We start from the raw sequence: 26,105 nt of genomic DNA, 5'->3' as shown, positions 1-26,105 counted from the left end.
TATTTAGTGTTTTGGTTCCTTCTTGGGAAAAAAACAAACTAACTAACAAACAAACAAACAAACAAACACACAAACACACAAATGATTAGGGCTCCTAAAACTTGAATGTTATGACATGTATGATACAACTTATTGTTTAGGCACCAAAGCCCTGAGCCTTCAAAATATTTTTATGTACATACATAACTTAAGCAATGAGCATTCCATGCAGTCACTAGAACTCCTCACATGCTTAAATGTATGTATATTAGTAAGTGTTTGGAGATTAGGGTTGCAGATACTACTGTGATAGGTATCCTAGAAATGCATGTAATAATAAGCGAATTTATGTTTATCCAGTTGATAGTTATCTCTGGATATAGATTAAGGGGTTAAAAACAGTGGTGATGTTCTGATAGGGATCAACTATACACCATCAAATCAGGATCAGGATTTGGATGGAGTATTTCTAGAACCATGAACAGAAATTCAAGACCTGGTAGTAATGGGGAGACTACTACCCAGACATCTTTTAGAAAAGCAATATGGCAAAACACAAAATGCCTAGTAAGTTCTTGAAATGTATTGGGGACAATTTTGTTTTTCAGAAAGTGGAGGAAATAACTAGGGGGACATACATTTTAGACTTGATTCTGACCAACAGGGAGGAATTAGTTGCAAATCTGAAGGTGAAAAGCAATTTGAATGAAAGTGACCATGAAATGATAGATATCATGATTCTAAGAAAAGGAAGATATGAAAGGACAATGAAAATTTCAACAAAGCAGATTTTAATGAACTCAGAGAACTGTAAGTAAGTTTCCATGGGAAGAAAATCTAAGGGAAAAGGGAGTTCAGGAGATCTGGCAGTCTCTCAAGGAGAGACACAACATTAAAGGCACAACTGCAAATTACCCTAATGCAAAGGACAGGCAGGAAGATTCGTAAGAGGCCAATATGGCAGCATCAGGAGCTCTTTAATGACCTGAAAATTAAAAAGGAAATCCTTCCAAAAGTGAAAATACATATGAATTGCTAAGGAGGAGGACAAAAGAATAGAACAAGCATGTAGGGACAAAGTCAGAAAGGCAAAGGGCCAAAATGAGTAACACCTAGCAAGGGATATAAATGGCAATAAGAAGAGATTGTAGAAATATGTTAGGAGCAAGAAAAAGACAAAGAAAAGTGTAGGTCCCTACTTAGCAGGGAAGAAGAGCTAATAACTGATGACATCAAGCTGGAGGAGGTATTTAATGCCCATTTTGCTTCTGTCTTCACTAAAAAAGGGTTTATTGTGACCAGACACTAAACACTATTAATATTAACAACAAGGGTGAGGGAATGCAAACTAAAATACAGAAAGAAAAGGTTAAAGAATATTTAGATAAGTTAGATGTATTCAAGTTGGCAGGGGTTGATGAAATTCATCTAAGGATACTTAAGGAACTAGCTGAAGCAGTCTTGGAACTGTTTGCAATTACTTTTGAGAACTCTTGGGAGGACAGGTGAGGTTGCAGAAGGCTGGAGAAGGGCAAATATGGAACTTATCTTAAAAAAAAAAAGAGGAACAAAGATGACCCAGGGAAATATAGAAGAGTCAGCCTATTTTAATGCCTGGTAAGATACTGGAACAAAATTACTGAGCAGGGTTATAAGGAATAGCCAATGGATTTGTCAAAAATAAATCATCCCAAACTAATTTAATTTCCATCTTTGACATGTTTTCCTCCCAGATGACAGGGGAACAGTGGTCAACCAACTGACAAAAAATGGCCCACTTCATCCCCATAGCACACCTGTCCTCTGCAGAAGAAATGACCAAGCTCCAGGTGGTTCAAGCCATCCATCTCCATGGACTGCCGGGGTGAGTCACAACTGATCGGGTTCCTCAGTTTTTGTTGCCATTTTGGCGTGAAATCCTACAATTTATTGGGATATGCACTTACAGGTCTCCCACCTATCACCTACAAACTGATGGTCAGTCTGAATGAGCAAATCAAGTGTTAGAATGATATTTCCGCTGCTTCACAGATTTCCACCAGGACAACTGCAGAGTTGTGCTTACAAACATGCTGGCCATGTCTCCATCAGGCAGAGGCCATTCTATGGAAAATTCAGCTTTCACTGCCATTTCCACCTGACTTTACCTGCCAACTCAACCAATCCCACAGCCACTGACTGGGTGTGGCAGATCCATGAAGTCCAAGAAAAACTCGAGGCACATCTGGACAAGGCCAAAGGAGATTACCTCAACATGTTGATCGCTAGGGCTGGGAAGACCAATATTCATCATCAGGCAAAAAGTGTGGCTCTTGGCCCAAATCATCTGCACCAACTGGCTGTGTCACAAATTGGATTACAGATATTTCAGGCCATATTCCATCAGTCAGATAATCAACCCAGTGATCACGAAGCTGCAGTTATCCACATCCCTCAAAATGCACCCAGTGTTTCACGTATCCTTGCAAATACCCTACAATGACAACCCCTTTGCTCACCGACCTCAACCACCACCTACTCCAGTGTGGGCCCAATGACATAATGAGTATGAGAGAGGCTAGACTTGAAAGATCAAATGCAGCTCCCTCTGGTACCTTGTAGACTTGAAGGGCAATAGCCCAGAAGAGTGATACTGGGAGCCAGAATCCCAAGTCCATGCCCCTGACCTCATGGCAGCCTTTCATGAAGCCCATCCAATCAAAACTGGGCTGGTGGGAGGTGACTACAGGGAGATGAGTAAATGTGAGGCTCAGTGGGTCTTGAAACCAGGCCTGACACCCACAGCAGCTGTAACCAATTTGCACTCTACAATCCACTGTGTACACAGATCATGGGAAGTCCTGCCTCAAGGGGCCTGACAGGCGGCAGTCTCATGGCTGAAGGGAGTTCCAGGAAGTGTCCAAGCAGCAGCGCAGTTGTCACTATCATGCCTGCTCTTGAATGCCTAGCTTTGACCTCAGCTTGATTTGGACTTCTCCTGACCTAGACCTGAAAGTCTCTGACCCTTGGTATCAACTCTGATCCGGAACCTGACTACAAGCTACTCCCAGCCTCAGATTAGCCTTGCTCTGATGGCCCTCATTAGGACTCAGTTTTATCTTTTAAAAATGATGAAATATTTGATCACGTCATTTACTATAAATACATTAAAATGCATTAAGAAATGCACATTCGTATATGTGAATTTTGTCTCTTACAAGAAAAAGATTGTTCTAACTAGCATTCTTATACTATTATCCACATTTTCTAAAGCTGACAGCAGCTGCAGTTAACATCTAGAATATATCTTTTTAAACTATTAAGAAAGCAAATGTTCACTAGATTTGTGGTAATTAGGGTGAATAGCCAAACAATTATAACAAATCACAAACCAAATATTGTATTATGGCAATACCAAGGCTTTCTAATTAAATGTTAAGTGTCTTTTTGTTTTTATTGTTTAATCAAAAAATAGCATACATTTTTAAGACCGCCTTTATAACTACATGTAAGAGATTACTTTTTAAATGAAATTGTAATTTTCCATCAGGGATAACTTAAAGGATCATTAGACTAAGCAGTAAATTAATGTACTCAGTATAATGCAGCCTTTGGGATATAGGCTGGACTAGATTTGTACTGGGAGCAGAATACTTTCCAGCCTTGGGTAGTGTAAAAATATCCACTTCTCACAAGACAGGCAATGTATGCACTGAGTGGAAAGTTCTATTCACTTCAGGCTCTTGTACTACACCTCTCAACATGGTAGCTGATCATGCGATATCACATGCAACTAAAACTTGCAGTACATACAACACAAGAAGAATGATATTTATAGAATAATGGCTTTTCAACCTGCATCCATGCCAGAGCCGTGAGGCGATATTAACATTTGGCGTTTGGATAGAGCCTTTCCACAAAGTTCTCAGCATGCAAGGTTATGGGAGGTATTACCATCCTCATTTTACAGATGGGGAAACTGAGGCACAGAACGATTAAGGGACAAATTTTTAAAAGGTATTTAGGCATTAATGGAATTTTCAAAAGCATCTGATTCCCATGGGTTGAAGGCACCTAGATACTTTTGAAAATCCCACTATGCACCTAAATACCTTTTAAAAAGATGGCCCTAAATTATTTGTCCAAGGTCACATATTGAGTCTATGGCAGAGCAGGGATTAGCACCCAGCACTCCTGAAAATTAATCCCCTACTAGTAATACCACCTCTCCTCTGCCATTTTCCCTCCTTTGATACTATACTATATAGCTCAATTTCTCTTCCCTTGTGAATAATGACCCATGCTGCCATAAGCTTTTTTGGCCAAGGACATTTGGATGGGACACTGTAACAGGGTGGCCTGCCCATGAGCTGGAGAGCTTGGGGCTAAACCTGCCCTGACCACAAGGAGCCCACCTGAGTGGAATCAGGTGATTTAATATAAAAGGCAGCAGAAAGGGGCGACTGATTGAAAGAGTATGGGGACATTGGAGGAGACGGCTCGGCTCGGCTCGGCTCGGCTCGAGTCAGAGATGGATGGGAACTGGCATTTCAGAAACAGCTTGTGACTTTGGACTTTATGTTGGATTATTTTGTGATTAAGGATTTTGATTGTATTCATATTAAACAGGTGTCTTCTTGCAACTTCTGAGGATCAGCTGAGGCAGCAGGAGGTGCTATGGGCAGCCCAGCAGCATCAGCCACACAGGTAAGAGGCGTAGTGCTATTGACAGGAGGGGTACACTCTGCGCTCCTGTTTCCAGTGTGGGAAACCAGGATATAGACACTTTAAATGCTCCAGGAGTGACCTGATTCCAGGGGGTGGCTAGCCCAGAAATGGAGGAATTCTGAAGGATGGACCCGGGGGGAAAGGAAGTGACCCAAATGCTCGAAGTGTGGGAGATCCTGAACATTAGGCAGGTTTGCCCTGTGAAGAAGCTGTTGGGGAAAGCCCTGCAGAACAAGGAAGATAATAGTTTTCCTTGAAAGATATGTAATGAATCCACCAAGATCCTTGGTCAGTTTTTCCAATGGTTAAATACTGTGACTGTTAAATTTATGCTTTCCCCTCTGAATCTGTCTAGTTTAAACTTCCATCCATTGGATTGATACCTTTCTCTGCTAGACTGAAGAGCCAACTATCAATTTTTTCCTCATTAGTTATAGACTGTGATAAAGTCACATCTTTATCTCTTTGTTAAACTAACTAGCTAGACTCAAGGATCTCAATCACTGTAAAACATGTATTCTAATACTTGTGACTCTTCTCTAAACCCCAGTCAACATCCTTCTTGAATTGTGGACACCGGAATTGGACACAGCATCCAGCAGGGGTCACAACAGTTCCAAATACAGAGGTAAAATAACATCTCTATTCCTACTCAGATTTCCCTGTTCATACATCCAACGGCTACATTAGCTATTTTGACCACATCTTCACACTGGGAGCTCATGTTCAGCTGATTATTCACCATGTTTCCAAAACCTTTTTCAGAGTCACTGCTTCCCAATTTCCCCTTCCTGTAACTATGCCCTACTTTTTAAAATTCCTAGATGTATAAATTTACATTGGGTCATATATATTAAAACTTACATTTTTGTGCCCAGTTTACCAAGCAACCCAGATGGCTCTTTGTGTCCTCTTCATTATTTATCACTCACTGTCACAGAGTGGTCCCCTGTGAGTCTCTCTCATCTTAGATACAGATCACACTCACTCTAGGCCACCATCACCATGCTTTCTATTGCCTGTAAGTAGTACGACTTACATATATATATATATATATACGTGCGCACGCACGCACACACACACACACACACACGTACGTCCCAGGCAGCTCCCCTCTTCTGAGGGAAAAGGAGCAGTACTAGCAGCAACTAACTCTGCACCCCTGTTTTTCAGGGTTTCCTTTCTCTCGATTTATCTGCTCCCTGCTGCTGGGATTGCTTCCTCCAATTAGCCCTTACGCTGTAACCCCACTTGTTAATTGCTCTTCCACTTAGATCAATTAATCTCTGTCGGTGTGGATTTGAGTGACAGGTTCCTGAGTCAGCTCCTGACTCAGAACCCTGTCACACTCACCCAATCTCTGTCAGCTGCAAACTTTATTAATGATGATTGTGACAATTATGGCAATTTTCTGCAATATTCTTGAAAAAAAAATTATTGAATTAAGCTTAAGTTATCTTTGACATCTACTGAATTAAATGCAAAATTTTATATATTATTGTGGGCCAGGATTGTATGTAACCGCTCTAGGGGGAGATGTGATGTGAACTCTGGGAGGTGTTATGAATTTCAAAGGATTATACTGAACAATACACAGACAAGAATTGACTAAGAGGGATATGATAGAGGTCTATAAAATCATGACTGGTGTGGAGAAAGTGAATAAGGAAGTGTTATTTACTCCTTCTTGTAACACAAGAAATAGGGGTCACCAAATGAAATTAATAGGCAGCAAGTTTAAAATGAACAAAAGGAAGAATTTCTTCACACAATGCACAATCAACCTGTGGAATTCCTTGCCAGAGGATGTTGTGAAGGCCAAGACTATAATCGAGTTCAAAAAAGAACTAGATAAGTTCATGGAGGATATGTCCATCAATAGCTATTAACCAAGATGGGCAGGGATGCAAAACTATGCTCTGAAGTGATCATAGTCTCTGTTTGCCCTCTTTGTCTAATCATGCCCTCTGAAGCATCTGGCATTGGCCACTGTCAGAAGACAGGATACTGAGCTAGATGGACCATTGGTCTGACCCAGTATGGCCGTTTTTATGATGCTTGGGACAAACAGTGACAGGTGGGTTTGCCTCAGGAATCTCAAGGGGGAGGTGAATGTAAACTCCTCACCCCCAGTTATGCAAAAATCCAGCCTTTTGAAATTATTCCCTGAGGAGAGGACCATTGTCTGCTGATTACTTGTTTCCAGAGTCCCAAGCTCAAAGGTCCAAGCTGTATAAAGGAAAGATTAACCTATTCATGGAAGAAAAACCCTTTGGTGGGGTTTGAAGGACTGACTCCTACCAGAGCTCTTGTTGGAGTTAGTGGGGAGATGATCTCTGGTAAGGTTATTATTGTGTGTGTTCTTTTATTGTTTTTAATATGATTTCTCTGTAATGATGTCACTTTAAGGATAAATGCACTTGCTTATAAAGAGCATGTGCTAACTTGTAAGTGCTAGCAATTATAACTGTTCATAGCCTTCAGAAAGAAAGCAAAAAACAGATGCTGGCCTGTTTAGGGAATTGCTGGGAATATTACAGTGTAAGCTGAGAACTGTGCAGCCTGGAAAAACCAGTCAAGAGGGAGACGATGCAGGTCTCTCCCCAATAGAAGTGATGGCTGAGGAACCGAAAGCCCAGAGTGAATGCCACTGGTGGGGCAGAAGTGGGGAAATATGGGTGCAGTTGCCCTGAACTGTGACAATTTTTTTTCTTCCAGGTCATTGATAAAAATGTTAAAATAGCAAAGGGACAAGAATCTATCTCTGAGGCACCCTGGTGGAAATACCAACTCAGGACTATTCCCCATTTAAAATTACATTTTGAGGCCTACTAGCCAGTTTTGAATCTATTTAATGTGTGCCAAATTAATTTAGTATATTGTAGAGTTTTTTCATCAACATGTCTTGCTGACTAAAATGCCTTACAGAGGTCTGTGTATTCCATCAACACTATTACTATTATCAACCAAACTTGTAATCTCATTTAAAAAAAATCAATTTAGTTTAACAGAATCCATTTTCAACAAGCCCATGTTCATTGGCATTAATTAAATACCCTCATTTTATTCTTTATTAATGTTTCATAATCTTGCCCAAGGGCAATGTCAGGTTGACAGGGATATAATTAGCCGGGTCATCCCATTTACCCTTGTAAAATATTGGCACAACAACATTAGTCTTCTGGAACTTCCCCAGTGTTCCAAGACTTATTGAAAATCAACATTAATGGCTGATAAGCTTGCTGGATCAGCTCTTTTAAAACTCTTGGATACAAGTTATCTGGACTTGCTGATTTAAAATTAGTAGCTGCTGTTTAACATCTGCTTAAGTTACTAAGTGTTTCACCATCTTATGACTACATCACTTTCCCCCCAAATAGAGAGCAAATATATTTATTGTACACTTCTTTTGCATTTTTATTGACAAATCTTCCATTTTTATCTAATAATGGATCAACACTACTGTTAGAATTCTTTTTGTTTTTAATCTATTTTAGAAACTTCAATTTACTGTCTTTAACTGTGCTAGCCATAGACTTCTCCTTGGGTCCCTTTCCTTCCCTTATTGATTTTCTACAATTCCTAGCTTTTTATTTATATTCATTACTATCAGCCTCACCTTTGTTTCTTTTTTTAGTAGCTGCCTTCCTTCACTTTCCCTCTAAAACAGATTGTTTTAAAACCAGTATGGCCTTCTTTCTTGATTTTTGGGATTGTAGTTTTTTGGGTATCTAGTGAAGTATTCTTAAACAATTCCCAATTATCATTCATATTTTTTTTCAGTTTAGATTTTCCCCCTCTTTTAGGGAGGTTCATTTCAGGAGGTAAGATGTATGGACAAGTGAAATTGGGATGGTTCAAAAGGCGGTAAGGGGCTAGAATGGAAGATTAGAATGCAGGGCTGCTGATTAAGATTTTTGTGTGAAGTTATGGGGGGAACAGAAGAGGAAAAATATTATATCCTAAACCCATAAATCAGAGGGGCTAGCAATGGTAAAGAAAATAGCTCTGATTTTTAACTGGGACTTTACAAGAAAATAGTTAGCATTACTACAATAAGCTGAGTGACAATTAGGATCATCTCTAACCAGTAATTATTACAATAAAAGTATAAAAATGTGAATATTTCTCCACTTTTAATTATAAACAGTAATGTCTAGTGTCACTAATGAAACAGTAAATGGTTAACATGGTAGTTTTATTAATACTGTTAACCTATAAGGAAAAACAAAGGTCAGCAGAACTTTAAAAAAAAAAAAGGGGGGGGGGGGGTGGAGGAGAGATATGATTGAGTTTGCCTTTAATTTGCTTTCAAAAACATGGTCATTGACCCTCTAAATCACCAGTCGATTACAAGCATTGTAGTGTCATTACTAATTACATGTTGGGAGCATAAATTTAAAATAGCAATTTCAGTTTTCAATTCATCAAGAGAATGCAGGAAAATGAAAATGCATACTAATTACTTCATGTGTGTCAGACACCTGAAAGATTAGGGGAAAAACTGCACTCATTACAAGTGAGTTATAAGCAAATTACTCAAACCTTTCACTTGACGAGCTGCATATAAATAAAGAAATTAAATGACAAAAGATAATGATGGTATAGACAAAAATAGCTAGGGTCTGAACATAATTACACTTTGTGGGACTTTCTCCATTATATAACAATTTTCTTAAGAATTTTCTTTATATTTGAAACTATGGTAAAGAAACACGCTACTGTTTTAGGTTCAGTGCATCAAATGTTAATTTGTTTTCAGCTATATAAATAACTTGCTTGTTTCATACCATTCTACCTAATCTCTGTTAAACATTCATTCTGTTTCTGAAGAAAACAAACAAATCTTCTGCTATTATGACAGCCCAACTATTCTATCCATCAGACCAGCCCGGAGGCGATGCTCTGCATGGACCTTCTCTACCCTGCACAGAGAATGCATGAGGTCAGCTGATTCCACAGCACTGTGTTCTACTGCTTTCTCCCTGGCCTGGATCCCACAGGCAGCCCTCTTCAGGGCCAGCGCTTACAGATGGGGAGGCAAAAAGGGATGGGCTGAGAGTGGAAGGAATGCTCCTCATTTCCCCTTTCCTACCAGAACTGCTGGAAATTGGCCAGAAAGTTCATAGATTCCAAGGCCAGAAAGTACCACTGTGATCTTCCAGTCTGATCTCCTATTTAACACAGGCCATTGAACTGTCCCACAATAATACCTAGAGCAGATCTTTGAGGAAAAACAGCCAATCTTGATTTAAAAATTGCCCATACTAAGGCTTTGGCAAACTCTGCCTATGGTTAATTAACCTCACTGTCAAAAATTTACATTTTATTTCCAGTCTGAATTCAACTTCCAGCTATTGGATTGTGTTATAACTTTTTCTGCTGGGCTGAAAAGCCCATTGTTAAGTATTTGTTCCCCATATGGGTACTTATAGACTGTAAAATCAAGTCACCCCTTAACATTCTCTTTGTCAACCTAAATAGATTGAGCTATTTGAGTCTATCACTCTAAGGCAGCAGTTCTCAAACAGGGATCTATGGCTCCCTGGGGGTTTGTGAGCAGGTTTCAAGGGGTCTGCCAAAATAAACTGGGCTTCAGCCCCTGACTCACCTCAGTGAGCCACCCAGCCTGTGGGTCGGCATCAGCAACAAGTTTCACAGGGAGTAAGTAAAACAAAAATAATGCTTAGTTTTTTATGTTTGTACCTATATCATCCTTTTCTTTTTTATATTGTATATGGGTGTGTGTTTAACCTATAACTATCAATTTAATACATCTTTTAATCTACTGGATATGCAAAAAAACACGTGTTGTGGCAGAGGTGGGCTGTGGACTTTTTACAGTATTCCAGCTGTGGTCACACCAGTGCCAAATATAGAGATAAAACAACTTCTCTACTCCTACTTGAAACTACCCTGTTTATGCATCCTTGTATTGCATTGGGTTTTTTTGCCCACAGCATCAAATTGGGAGCTCATGTTCAGCTGATTATTCACCAAAACCCCCAAATCTTTTTCAGGGTCACTGCTTCCACTATAGAGTTCCCCATTCTGTAACAATGATCTTTGATTCTAGATGTATGCATTTACATTAGCCATATATACAGCATATTGTTGGCTTGTGCCCAGTTTACCAAGAGATGCATATCACTGTGACACAGTGACCCGTCCTCTTAGTTGTTTACTACTCTAATTTTTATGTCATCTGCAAACTTTATCAATGATGATTTTATGTTTTCTTCCTGGTTATTGATAAAATAAAAATTATATAGCAGAAGGCCAACAACTGATCCCTTCAGGACCCCACTGGAAACACACCTACTTGATGATGCTTTCCCATTTACAATTGCATTTTGAGACCGATCAGTTAGCTAGTTTTTAATTCACTTAAATGTGTGCCATGTTAATTTTATATCATTCTAATTTTTTAATCAAAATATCATGCAGTGACAAGTCTAAATATATTACGTCAACCCGATTACATTTATTAACCAAACTTTTCATCTCATCAAAAAAACATACAAAGTTAGTTTGACAGGATCTACTTTTTCCATAAACATAGGTTGATTAGCATTAATTACATTACCCTCATTATTAATTTAGTCCCATATCAGCTGCTCCATTATCTTGCCTGGGACTGAAGTCTGGCTGCCAGTCCTATAATTACACAGATCACCCCATTTACCCTTTTTAAAAATTGGCACAATATTAGCTTACTTTTGTCTTCTGGAATCTTCCCAGTGCTTCCAAGACCTAGTGAAAATCAACATTAATGGTCCAGATATCTTCTTAGCCAGCTATTTTAAAACCTTAGTACTCAAAGTGTTTCACTTGAGCAGCTACTGTTGAACATTCTCCAGACATACCAGTGGAATGGAAAGAGTGATCAGTATCACAATATGATAAGACTATCATCTATTTCTTCCCTAAATATATAACAAATATTTATTGAAAACTTCTGTCTTTTTGCATTATTATTGACAGTTCTACCATTTCTATCTACTAATGGACCATTGTTAAGATTCTTCGTTCCTAAGATATCTTAAAAACTCATTGTCGGTAACTATGCTGGCCATAGATTTCTCCTTTTGTCCCTTTGCTTCCCTTATCAATTTTCTATAATTCCTAACTTCTGATTTATATTCATTACTATCAACCTCCTCTTTCTTCCATTTGTAATATATTTTATTATTATCTATTCTAGCTTCCTTCACTTTCTTTCTAAACCAGGTTGGTTTTTCAACCAGCACAGCCTTTTTCCTCAATTGTGGGATTGTAGCCTTTTGGGCATCTTGTAAGGTGTTCTTAAATTATTTCCATTTTTCTGATTAAATTCTTCCTCCCAGCTGATCTGGCTCATAATTGTTTTCATGAAAACAATTCGTGAAAACTGGCCCTATTAAAGCACCAAGTATATATATATTACTGGTCTGGACTTTATTCTGCTCGCACATTATAAATATGATTACGTCATGATCACTTTTACCTAAGCTTCCATTAATTAGTTCTGTGATCAGTTCCTCTTTATCTGTTAGAACAAGGTCTAATAAAATTAATGCAGTATGAGGTGTCGAAGTAAAATGCTTAGGCCTTTTCTTCCACAGAGTTTCTTCCATAGAGGCTATCTTAACTTTCTGGCAGGCTTCACAAAGTGAACCTTCACTTTGAGGGAGATTCTAAGAGAGGTGCTATATTGGCCTCCTATGGAGTCTCTCCTCAGTTAGGGTGAGATTGTCCTACTTAGGCACAACCCTGCAGTGGAGACAATACAGAGCACCTCTTCCCTTTGGTGAACAGTAGGAGAAACCAGGGATTGAAATGCTATAAATAAATACATTTTCCCATGCTCTTGTGCAAGGGTGAGGTATGAGACTCCTGCTGCTCAACTCCTTTGTTCCCCAACTCCCCCATGCTGTGCACCCATGTGAGGACCAGGCAATAACTGGACCTTGATGTGTATTTTACTGGTTAGAGAATGAGACAGGGCTCCAATGCAAATAAGTACAACACATGCATCAAATCTGATTTTCCAATGGTTCATATCTCTGAGAAATCATAACCAATTTCCAGCAGAACCTCAAAAGCATTTATCCTCGACAAGGACTATTTCCCTTTCCAATTTAGGTTTTTTGGGGTTTTTTTTTTTATTCCCAGCTATTTAGGCACTAAAGGTATTCAGAAAAAAATTGTGAGATTTATTTATTTATTTTAATAGGAATAGCATATTTTTATTCCAATCTCCCCCTAATGAGAAGTAGGTCAACCATTTTTCTTCAGGTGCTAAAACAGAAGTTATCCTTGAGCAAAGAGGAGCCCTGGAAAATTTCATCTCTAAGTGAAAATTTCAAAATGTTAACTGAAAACAGATTATAATTGAAGTGCTCAGGCAATCTTAATTATAGTTAATGCTCTGGCTATAATGAAACTATGAAAAATCTCTAGTCTTAGAAAATGCAACACAAACTCTTAATGTTCACCCTGAGCTTCAATTTCTAATGTCTTTTCTGAAAAATCCACACAGTAAACTGCCAGGAACCTTATCTGCGCCCAGGAAGAGTAGTTGGATGAGATCCCTTCCAAGACTCTAGAATAAACTGCTGCAGTTTTTAAGAATCATCACAAACATGATCACCTTTCATTCTAAGTGCAAGGGGGAAATGGAGGAAGAAAGTAATAATGATTCACATGTGGCATAGGCTAGTCACATTACTTAATGAACTTTTGAAAGGCACTTATAGAGCATGGTGATAAAGGTTGACTAAGAATACAAGTAGAATAGAATCAACATTCGCTAGAGAGAGTCCTTGGTAGGGGTGACTGGGAAAAAAAGGATTTCATTTCACACACAATTTCAAGGTTTCTAAATTTGTTTTTGTTTTACAGTGGAGTGAAACCATGACCCGTCTATATTTGTTGTGGAAAAAAAATATGCAAGGGGAGAGCCTCAGGCCAGAATAGCTAATAGCCCCAAAGTTAGGGCAATAATGTAGAAAGTGAGCAATCCAGGTTCAAGTCCCTGATCTGAATTAGGCAAAAACTCTTGTTTACTGGAGACAGCTTCCCTCTAACAGAGTCTAAAAGGACAATTTACTACTTCATGTTCCCATTTTACTTTTAAGTTACGTTCTGACTCCAAGAACATACTTCTGCCCAATTCCCTTTCCCTTTATTCTCTCCCATTCCTTCTCAATGTGTAAACTTAGGAATTTCCAACTCCCTCCTGGACTTTATGGAAGGAAACAGAACTTAAGATGCTTATGCTGTTTGTTTTTTCATTATGGAACTTATAATAATAATAATAAAAAACATAGGGTAAAATATTCAAAAGCACCCATGCTCCTAAATATCTCAGATGCTTTTGAAAAATTTACCTGTAAGATACTTTGACCTAAAATTTAGACAAGTAGGTAAAATGCATATAACACCTGTGAACATATATTGTATATACTAGTCAGGAACTGAGCACAAAAATCATACAGGGAGTCAGTGTGAACTAAAATAACCTACATGGAACAAAAATTATGTAATTTGCATGTGAATGCTATTAAGCATTTAAGCATATATTTTACATATTTGATTTATGTGAGACCATATATAGACTAATATGAAAGTGTGTTTCATGTGTTACATATGATTGTGGATTGTAAAATATGTTACCACACAAGAAGCTTTATTAGATAACAAACAGTGAAAGTTGCCAAATGTTAGTCCTATACACACACATCATTAGAAAACAAAAACAAACAATCTACAGAAATCAACAAGCTAAGATTAGCTACAAATCCGATATCAAGCTTAACTGTAGTCATTAACATACAGCCTTTGGACTTGATGTTCTACTGCTTTGCTGCTTGTGTAGTCATTTACATCTCTGCAAAGGGAGTCCACCTGTGAAAATAACTACACAGTTTGCAAAGTAATGAAGTATCATGCCTATAGAGTGGACATTTCCATTTGCAACTTTCCAGAAATATTTTCCTCTGGACAGAGATGAAGTATGGAGAATTTCAGCCTCCAAAGATATATTTGAGCAAGTTATAAACAACTGAAAAGGAGATTCAAATAGAAAACACATTTCAATCTTAACTTCAACAGCTACCATTGCTTCTGCTATAGTGCACACTGACTTCCTTTAAGTGGGTGTATGTGTTACGTAGCTAGACAGAGAGGATACAAAGAGAGAGTCCAAACCTGAAGTCCTTCCTTGGGCAAAATTCCTAATGAAGCAGATGAGAGTTTCATCTGCATAAAACCTTCAAGATTGTGCCCGTGACTTTAAGTGTCAAAGGCTGTCCATGAACAGATGCTGTTGCTAAACGCTACTGAACAAAGATGTGGCATATTTGAAAAACTGTTTCTTCAATAAGAATCTGTTTTTATGTATAGAACATTCTTACAGTTACAATGGAATATTAGAATACTTCGTGTTTTTATACAAGATTTATATATTTTACACATGCAAAATTGCTGAAATTAGGATCCTCCCCCACCCCCTTTTAGTTTAGGATGCATTTATGACAGTGAAGAAGAATCCTGTTATTAGGGTTGCCACTTATCTTCATCAGTTTCTTAAATGACTCTGGCAATTGAGTCTAGGAGATTTTTTTTTCCCCCTCCCACAGCTCCATCTGTTACCTGAATCCATGGCCATCTGTCATTTTCTGCAGCAGTCCAAGCATTTACAAGACCCTTCTTATTAAGTCGTGCATAGTATGGGTACCATTTCTGGAGCCCAAAAAGAGCCCGATGGGTGGATGATGCAGTAATTTGTTGGTTTGATACAATTCCTCCTTCTATTCCCAAGGGGCCAGAGCATCCTGTGAATGTAAAAATGGGGAAAATGAATACAACTGAAATGATCGATTACTCAGACTCATGAGTGACAAACTGGGAATAGTAGTTAAATTGATCCAGGATGCTACTACTTTCAAATATGTTATTAGCAGAGATTTAAAGTATCTGAGTAGTACCGTACTATCAGCAGAATTGAGCAAATAGTGCAAAAAAACTATCCGTGAATAATCACATTCAACAACTGATTAGATTAAGTTCATGACTCCTTTCTGTTTGCTTTGCAAAAACACTTGAAAGTCTGTGTTTTATGAATGTAAGTTTTCACAAAAAAGAATCGTAAGCCTGAATGTTGAAATATTTGCTAAAAACAAATACAAAATTGTATAATTACTGTAAAATTGCCATTTTGCCATTTGTGCTGTGATGGCTAGTTCTCTACCAATGCAATGGGAATTATGAATAATAAAATTGTGTAACTGAATATATAATTGGAAATTTGCCCCGTGTTGGTTAGTTATATAAATAACCTTGTATGAAGTTGGTTCCCTGATGGAGCTCTTTTGTAACTAATTGATGCAGCACACAGTGTATATTTAATTGCAATATTTACAATTATATTATAGACATTTTTATGGTGCTCATCACCAACGTACCTAAACACCTCAGGAATATTAATTGATTTATTGTCCTAAGACACCTGGCAGATAGATTGGTGATGCAAGTCATTCAATCAGTGAACAGAATCCATACCACATAACTTACATGAGTTACTACCACAACAGCTCCCCGCCAAATTCACCTTGCAAGCATTTCTGACTGAATCAGTCATGTGTGGCCACACGTGCTCAGTCAATTCCACATCCCTCTGTATCCTAATTCTTAAATTTAATCCACTACAAGCCTCAAACTAACAGGGCAAGAGGCTTTTGAAAAATCTCAGGGAAGTTTACATAGATTGGGTGGACTGGCATGAAAGCCAGACAATCCTGTCCCATCAGCCCCAGCCAATGGGAAATCAGAGGACTTGAGGAGGAGGAGGGGCCAGATCCATCCTGCCAAGCATGTGTTCTTGCATCTCCTCCTCTTTCTGTGTCCAATATCCTGCTGTTCCATCAACATCTCTCCTGTTGATCAGGGAGAATGGAGACATCTCAAATCATATTTGAACATCTGAATGTAGACATGGCCATTTTAAGCATTAACTCAGAGTGAATTCCAAAGTGTTATGGCTGTAAAACCCTTACTACACATTGTGATAAACTTACAAATGGTTTAAATTAAACAGACAGTGGGGGAAAAAATGACTATTGCCATTTGGCCCTTTTCCCTGAAGTTGTGGCAGGGAGACAGCACTGATAGTCAGTGGCAGCATGATCTCAGGTAGCATTACACATCACTGACAAAGGAGACAAATAATAAACAAATTGTAGTTGTAAATTGATTTTGGGCTAAGCGTTGAAAGGACTCTAAAAATACTGTGTGGGGATTCATGATTACTGTTTCCCAAATGACAGAATCTGCTCACTTTACAACTAAAAAAAGATGCTGGATGAAATCCTGTCCCCACTGAAATCAATGGCATTGACCTCAACAGGACAAGATTTCACCTGTTATTTTTATTTCCATTTGCCAGCCAAACTCAGTCTGGAATCTGGAAGCCTAGCTCTGTTTTTCTGGGTCAACACACCACCAATAATAGATTCTGCAATTAGAACTTAGTTAATAATTCTGTTGATGCTGCATGAATCAAAATGAAATCCAGTTCACTCTACCACAGCTATACTGGCACCACAGTGGTAACAGGAAGAAAAAGTAATAAAACCTTATCTTTGTCACTGACTTAGGCACACATGACAAAAAATGAACCTAAGCACAACTGCTAAACATGTGAAATTTTTACACAGTAAAATGCAACTTGAAGGTTGAAAGATCCATTTCATCATAAGGATTTTGGAACCCCTTTCTAATTTGCTAAAATAAGTCTATTGAGCATGAGAATTTGTAACACTTTCAAGTCAGAGGATGTAAATGTTTAGGGGGGAAAAAAGTGATGTCAAAAGTTAACATGTTTCTGATTTTTCCATAAAGTTTTTAATTTGCCAGTTTATAATTCAAAAACAAACAAACAAACAAAAAAAACCAGACTTAGCTCATCTTAGCTGATTTCAGTTTCCAATGAAATTAGTCATCCATGAAAGCAAGTGATGGGTGGACGGGAGGAGTCTAAAAATGGAGACAAATTTCATTGCAGTTTGGATAGTTATGCATCTGAATATGGATCAGGGAGTCTGAGGAAGAAATCTGAATGTGCAGCAGTTAGCCTACGGAGGTTAACTTGAACTAGAAGCTTCAGGTACAATATTGCATTTGGCAGCCTTCACTCTGATAAATTACTGCCTAATAACCTGCTATTTCTATATATGTTAAAGTTTTACACCACTATTAACTTTTCCGTCACAAATGTGAATTACAGGCAAACAGGTCAAATCCAATCCCTCAGATTTGAATCCTCTGGGATTTTTGGAAGGAAGGGGGATGTTGGCTTCAGATGCAACACTCCCCATGGATTTGAGTCTGATGGAAGCTAATCCTCAGGATGGAGGTGAGACTTAATTTTGGATTCAGGGAAATACCGTAGAAGTACTGTCCTTGTATTGCTTCTTGCCTGTCTTCCCAACTCTCCATATGTCTAGGCTGGTGGGTAGTCACAGGAGAGGAAGGCTTCCCTCTAGCAAATATATTCATTTTGAGGCATTTTGAGGTCCACTGTATGTTTTTATGTGACTTTTGCTATTTCATTGTAGATGTCCTGCTTGTCCCTGCAGCAAAATGCACAGGAGAACATGCAGAGAAGTAATCTCACTATATAGAAAGTGTTCATATTTGAACTGATTTATCACATGATTCAATATGTATGTTGACTGACTAGCACCAAGTTTACTGTGTGCTCTGTTTTTCTGGCCAGTGCTGGTGGTGGTATGTTTTTCCATTTGATTCCTTTTGTAGCCTTAGAAGCAAGACAAGAATAGTTTAAAGAGGAAAAGGCAATTATTATTTTATCTTTTGTCAGTCATAAATGAGCAGCGGAAACATGAAAAGTGTAAAATACTCCATAGTTCTATGTGACAGGAATCCCAGGCCTGGGTAGTCTGGATTTTGTCCTTGGAAACCTAAAACAGGAGGATTGATATTTTGACAATAAGGTTTGGAAATGTGGCCACTTGACCCTGTCTGTAAACTCAATACAGGGTCCTGCACTGTATGATCAGCAGAGTGCATGGCAAGGGAACCATCTTTCTTTTCTGTGTTTGAAAACCACTGTACTAGGCACAGTACAACCTGTGGTCCGTGGACCCCTGGTGGTCCACAGACTATGTCACCAGGCTTCGCAAAAGGCTATTATTGCCATAGAAGAGTGGTTTTCAACATGTGGGCTGCAGACCCCTGCAGGTCTGCAGACTGTATCAGATTTCCAGAGGGATCCACACCACCATTTGAAATGTTTTGGGGGTCCGCAAGTGAAAAAATGGTTGAAAACCACTGGCCTCGTTTTCAAATAAGCACTATTTGTTGTCTTTTGCAGCAAGCGTTTATGGTGGACAATGGATCTGGAGCAAAAAAATTGCTTAAAAGGCTCACATTTTCACATATAAATTTGTGTGTGCAAGCTGGTTAACGATATGCACAACTGCAATTAACAGAGTTGTTGGACCTGCTTGTCCATGAGTACTTACATATTTTTGCAAGAATCTACTTTTACAAATGCAGTTCCACTAATACTCCCCTCCTCCACCACCTGCAAGAGTCCTAGGGGGAGGAGCTCTGTGCACCTATGTCCCTAATCAAAGACGCCTTTGACGGTCCGTAACGCTTTTCACAACTACAGAGATGCCTATAGTCTATCTGAGTTCCCCAGTGCTTCTGGGAAGTCTTCGAATGAAATGCAGAGAGGTCCCAGAAAAGAGCTAGCAGCATGCAGATATCTTGCAAATAAAAAAATAATGGGCCAAACTTCAGCTGGTATGAAAGGGTGCAGGCACCCAGTCACCTAGGATCCATTTACATCTGTTGATCTTGCCCAAGGTGTTATCCAAACCAAGCTGAACCTAATAAAACAAAACAAAACGAACAAACAAAAAAGCAGCAATTTGGTTTGGAATGAGAAGCAAGTAAATGTTTGGCCAGTTCTCATTTGCAGTGCATGTTTTACAAGGGGACAATTAAGGTTGGTGTTGTGAAATTCAAATGTGAATTTCCTAGTTCTTCATGTTTCACCTCTCAGCCTTAACTTTGCATCAACCACCAGTGATCTAGCTATGGGGATAACAGGAATAGTAAGATGTTAACTTCTGGATTATGCACTACAAGTAGGACTACACAGAGTAGTGCTCCTGGGTGGGATATTCAAAAGCGCAGAGCATTAGAACTAAACGAATAATTGATTTTTCAAGTCAGTGGCCAAATCGGGGGGAAAAAATCAGTTTGTTTTTAACTGACATTGAATTTTTTTTATTTTTTGTTTTTCTTGCCTAAACCAAAATCTTTTTGTTCTGGTTGATTCAAAAACGATCTTTCCAAAATGAAATGTCAACTTAAAATGACATTTAAGAAACTTCAAATTTCATTTCTGAAATTTTGTTAATTTATTTTTCACTGAAACTATTAGTCAAATTAGTTCTGAATTCTCGAATAGTTTCTGTGCCCAAAAATGCATTTTTCAGTAAATTACTACTTTGTTGAAAATTTTTTGCTGAGGTCTATGAGCACTGGCATAAATCTGCTCCCTCTCAGTTGACTGCAGTGGGAGCAGAGTTAAGCCAGTACTGAGTCCTTTTGAAAATCTCACCTATGTTATGAAAACGGAACTAGCTCTCTCTACATAAATATAGAAATCGCTACAAAGAGAATCATACAAACCTGGACAGTTTGGGCGATTTGAGAAAAGCCACTTGATGAACCATACATTTACCTTGATCTCTGACTAGAATACCTTTCTACATCAAATGGGGCATTTGAAGTCAGCTCCAGTATTTGGCCCTAAGAATTTAATATGGCTCTTGTATGCCAGGGAAAAGCAAGGGTCAGAAAGCACCTTAAATGCTTGAATGACATTGAGGGAGACATTTTTTCTTATTATGAAACTAATTAATATATTTAGGGCCCAGTTGTGGTTCATCTTATGCAGATGAACTGGGGAGGTAGTGGTCATGGAGCATGTTCTGTTCCCAGTATAAGAAACAGCTACAATCTGCCACCCACTGCTGAGAAGAGCAAATGAAGAGATACCAATCAGTACTGCTGACAATGCTCCATGTCCCAGGGAGAAGAGTGTCTGGAAGCACAGGCTCAATGCACAATGCCAGGAACCGAAAATTAGGCCCTACATATACTGAGTTCCAAAAACTAAGGGTTTGACCCTAGCAGATGTTTTTTTCAAAACCAGAACATACTTGAGATTGAGGACACTCAGCCTACCCATAAATGTTTCTCCAGCAGCTGCAGTTTTATAATAAACAGGGATATCTGTTTGCTTTGCTTATCAGTCTCCATAAGGTACGGAACCTTATGAGTAGCCTTTCTTTGGAATCATGTTTGCTTTCATGCTTCGGATGTGTGAAGCAGTATTGGAGATCCATGTGAAACTCTAACACGAAGGTATGTGAATTTTCCTTCTTAAATTGAAGGCAGTTAAAATACCACATACAGTACTTGCTACGCTCTGTCATCTATCACCATATAGCATCAGAATTATGTCTTCCCTAGCTTTTTTGGTATTAGTCCTAAACTCCACAGCAAATTTCACCTCCAGGGAATAAGTACTTTGTTGTATAGGTTTATTATTTTAATTGCACTTGTCTTGATTTGTCAAATTGTGCTTTGTCAGTTTAAGAGTGAGACTCAAAATTCACAACTTTTAAATTAAAAAATCCTAAAATACAACGTTGTGGATTCTTTTCACTTCAATGTGCATTCCAAAACATACCAAAATGAAACACATAGCAAACAGACCAGATATTCATTTCTAGATAAAGATAGCAAAGCATATAGAACAATCAAAGACATTTGCATGTGCAATTGTAAGACTCACTTTTAAAGGGGTATTGTTATCCAAGGTAACATTCAATAAAATTAGATATTTTCAATTCCACCTTTTAAGGCCATTCAAGAAAGAACAGATCACACAGATAAATGCGTCCAATGACACAGGTACATTAATTCTTTTAGCATAATGGAATTATGTGTTTGGTGTAACAAGATGAGGGGACAAAATTCTACTCTCAGATCCAGAGATCTCATTTCCTATGCTCTCTTGTCCCATATTCTGTTTCTAGGAGAAGAAATATTAGCCAAGATCTGCCATGTGGCTCTGAGATCAGATATTTTTCTTAGCAGAACATTGAGGTGCCTTTACAGTTAAAATACTCTGAAAAATTGTTATAACTGGGCCATGAAAATCAGCTCAGTTGTTAATTATTTTAAAACCATGTTTTAAGACAATCTGTTTTAATTTGTGCAAGTGCTGAAAAGTTCTAGTTTGCATTATGGAGCTGCAGTTTGTTCTGATAGTTCTCCCTAGATAACAGTTACAGCTAACAAATAAAAAATGGATTTATCACGTTAATTGTCAAAAATCCTTGAGCTTTTAGCTCAATGTCTGCACATTTTATTTTCTTTAATTTTGTTGTACAAATGCAGAGCTGTGCCAAAATATTCTCATTTTGCACAAATACAAATACCACATTATTTTTTTCTTTTTGGGAAACAAAGATTCTCAACAAGCTTCCTGAAAAATCCCAGCTGAAGCAGACCATACATCAAGTTATGTCAACACGTCTATGAGAGTATTGGCAATAAGGAAAACTGCTGCATGGGATTTGCAATTTGAGGCACAGTTTAAATATTTTAAAGATTGCTTTTCTTTTTCTGCAAATTAAGATCTAAATGACTCTATTTAGTGCTCAGATGCTTCGACATGTTGTTGGGTGCTAGAAGTGAAAGAAGGGGGGAAAAAAACCCCAGAGCTTTTGAAGATTCTTCTCTTTTTAAATAAAGTTGAGGTACATATGTTTTTTCAGAGCAGGTACATGTTCTTTCTCTCTCCTGGCATCTCTATATTACAATCCAAAGTTCATTTAACAGAATTCATGACAAGATGAGAAATTGGAGCCTCACAGGGAGCAATTGCTTCACTAAAGTGAATCTGTGCAGCTCAGGCTGGTCAATGCCTGTCATGAACTAGACATGCACTTTTATGAGTTAATGCTGGCATATTAGAGTCAGACAGTAGAGCCTGAATTAGAAAAAAAGTGTTTGAAAGTTGCATAGCAGGTTCATGATATAGAATACAGCTAGGAAAATTTTCTCATCTGGAGCTGTTACTGGAATAAAAAAGTAAGTGGCAAAATACCAACTCCAGCAATATGTAAAATCCACCCTCAAAAGCCTAAAGAGTTAAGGACCAATTTACCCTTTCAGTTCTCCTAGTTACCAGCACCAGTTGGGAATGGAGATGATGGAATGGAGATTTGCACTAAGGGGGTTTGCTTTAGCATAGCCTGTGCTCTAGTTATATCAGTCTTTTGATAACACCAATATGAATCAGGAAGCAATTGGCCATCTTTCCAGGTTTCATCTCTAGAATGTAGGGTTTAAAGATCAAGTGGCCTCCCCAGGTTGAACACCATTACTCAAATCATCTAGCCCACTAAGGTAAATTCCATTATCATCCATAAACTAAAACAAATCAAACAAGTACTGCCCTATTTTTGCCAAAAATTGCTTTATTACAATATTTTCAGATGGATATTAATATAGAAAAATGCTATTGTTTACTACCTTAGTAGGTGAAGGGACAAATCCTTTTAAGAAGAGTTGACTATAGAATAAGAATAATTAATAAGCAAAACCATCAAGGGGTAAGTCTTAGTTCAATGGACAAATATGTTTACTTGAGTGGCTTTAATGCTGACTTCTATCATTTGTTTCAATCTAGAAGTTAAGCAGAACCTCCAAAATTGTTTAAACATTGCTTGAAATTGTGTAGACTGTGTCCTTGCAAATAAGAGAATAAGATTACTGAAGATGAAGTATGGTTGATTATGCAGCATGAATACAGAGCTTTCATTTATTTGGTTGGTATATCTCTGGAAAATGTAATCAAAACAAGCAGATTTAAAATTGAAGGTATGCAAAAAAAAACCAAAAAAAAAAAACAACCCAAATTTACTTTAGACATTTGCAGTCCTCTCTTCCTCCAATCATCTCATTTTGTGGAGTAAGATTACTCTGGCTATTTTTAGCACAGCATGATGATTATGCTGACCACAAAGCCTGACAATGGGATTACAGATGACCTCCAATATTGCAGTAATTAATGCTGATTCATGCATAAACTTTCCTCTGTGCAATTTAGACTGCAGCCTTTCCTCCACTACTACAATATGTTTTATATAGGATACCACTCTTCAGACAACACTAATATTTTAAAGGATTTGGTTAGATGGTAAGGAACAATCATTTCAATAGTTTATTACAGTTTCCATCCATACTCAGTATATAAATGACGGACTGTTGATGTGGGGATTTTTAAATCCACAGAACACAATCTAAAATCCTCTCTCCTCTACAAAGGACAGAGTAAACAGGTTTTATACAGGGAAGTTCTGTAGTGTCTTGGAGTGAAAAATTCCTCCCTTCCTTGGTCTGCAGAGTACCAGTGAAACTGCTTCATCACTACAGTAACTTCTGCAGCAACTAAACCCCTATGGGCAGGAGAGACTTGCATGTTTCTTAATCCTTTAGTGATGTCCCCCACTCCCATTTCTCCTCTTCTACCCCAAACTACTGTACATGGAACCATCACAAGGCACTTAGGGCCAGATTTTTTAAAAGGTATTTAGCCATGTAAAGATGCATCTATCCCCATTGAGACTTAGACACTCAGATGCTTTTGACAATTCTATTAAGCACCTATCTGCATCTTTAGGTGTATAAATAACTTTAAAAATCTGTCTCTGATTTCTCTGGGGTTTGTCCCCACTATGTATTAGAACAATAGCAGTTCTAAAGTGCGGACACCTAGTGAGGACATAGCTAATCAGCAATAGGTAGAGCTTTCATTAATGCCATTCACTAAAGCTGCCCTAAGTAAATTAGATTTGCACAGCAAGGTACATATTAGACTTAATAGAATCTCCTGCACATCTCCCTTCCCTTTGTAAGTTGTGCTTGGGATAAGTCTTTTTTTTTTTTTTTAAAGATCTCCCAAACATATCATAATCATTCCAGTCATGGTAGAAAAGTACTAACAATAATTTTCAGAGTGGTGTAAACTTAATCAAAGTTGAGTTTGGTCTAATCTGTGGAAGTCTGTTCCACAGCCACAAGCCCTGACTGAAAATCTTGCCCTCTCATACACTTTGACCTGGATATATTAAAATGCATTGGCCCGGTGGAGCACAATTCCCTTAGCAGGTCATGCAGAAGAACACGGTCACTGATGTAGCTGACCAGCTGAAAATTCTGAAGTTCTGAACCAATGCCTTGAATTGGCCACAGGGACAGGATGAAGATGGCCCTTAATATTTTTCTAAAAGTACTCATCAGGTACTCATCAGATTACACAGCTTGTGAAATAATATATACACACATGTACCCACTGTGTCCAGTGAAAATACATTAATGCACTAAAATATTTATCTTTAAAGATACAGTCAGATAACCCCTCTTGCAGGTAGAACTGGAAAGACAAAACACCATTACACTAAAAGGTCACCTGCATTACCTTAGCAAAGTTACAAAAGCTGTGATGGGAAATAATGGGACCATTGTATCAGTACAATTAACATTCCTCCAAGACACCCTGACAATTAGAATCTTCATGTGGCTCATTTGGATTACTGCAACAGAGAGAAGTAGACACTGGGCTTTTCAAGTGCTGAATCTCATTTTGCAGCCCAGGTACATTCTTTGTGTAATGTATTTTAGTTTTTCACAAGAGCAGCAAAACATATCTCCTAGAAAAATGACAACAATATTGCCAGTTACAAGACACATTCACTGAGACTGTTTAAAAACTACCAGCTGCAGTAATATGAATTCTGCATTGTAATAAAATACATATTCTTTGGAAAGAACTAAAGAAATGGAAGCACTTTACAATATAGTGCTGATGTAAAATGCTAAATATGAGCTATAACCACTGTAGAGAACATGAACTGCATGCAAATGGCTATTATTTAAATTCTGCTATCCACAAGCTACCATTTTCAAAGCCTCTAAGGTGTTTCCAAATTCTTCCATAAAATATATAACTCCTTGTTAACTGGAAACTAAGATATCAGAAGTGATGCACTGATCCCACAAGATGTTCCACCTAGGTGCACTATGTCTGGGTTTGTGGAAATGTCTGCAGAATCAGGGCTACAAGCACCGTGCTACAAACATAGGATTAGACTGTAGGAGTCAACCTATTCAACCTATATTAGGGTTGAAATTCAAAATCATGATTTCCACAACCACCTTTCTCCATATGCATTAAAATACGCTTTTCCATTAAATGATTACGTAATGTGTACAGTAATACAAAGTCTACATTTGCAACTGTAAGATATATTTTAAACATA

At 38.1% G+C, this 26,105-nt stretch overlaps 1 protein-coding gene across 1 annotated transcript in view; it reads right to left on the bottom strand.

Annotated features, from left to right (window-relative positions):
* EDIL3 (EGF like repeats and discoidin domains 3) overlaps positions 1 to 26,105 on the bottom strand; it is a 378,557-nt gene that overhangs the window by 99,743 nt on the left and 252,709 nt on the right. The window contains exon 7 of the mRNA XM_067568453.1: positions 15,322 to 15,503. Coding sequence (XP_067424554.1) covers positions 15,322 to 15,503 — 182 coding nt within the window. The remainder of the gene's footprint in view (positions 1 to 15,321; positions 15,504 to 26,105) is intronic.

The sequence above is a fragment of the Emydura macquarii genome, unplaced genomic scaffold (assembly GCF_026122565.2).
Source record: "Emydura macquarii macquarii isolate MOO-44397 ecotype Brisbane River unplaced genomic scaffold, CSIRO-AGI_Emac_v2 contig_2897, whole genome shotgun sequence".
NCBI classification, from domain to species: Eukaryota; Metazoa; Chordata; order Testudines; family Chelidae; genus Emydura; species Emydura macquarii.
This window is presented reverse-complemented; position numbering and strand designations above follow the sequence as displayed.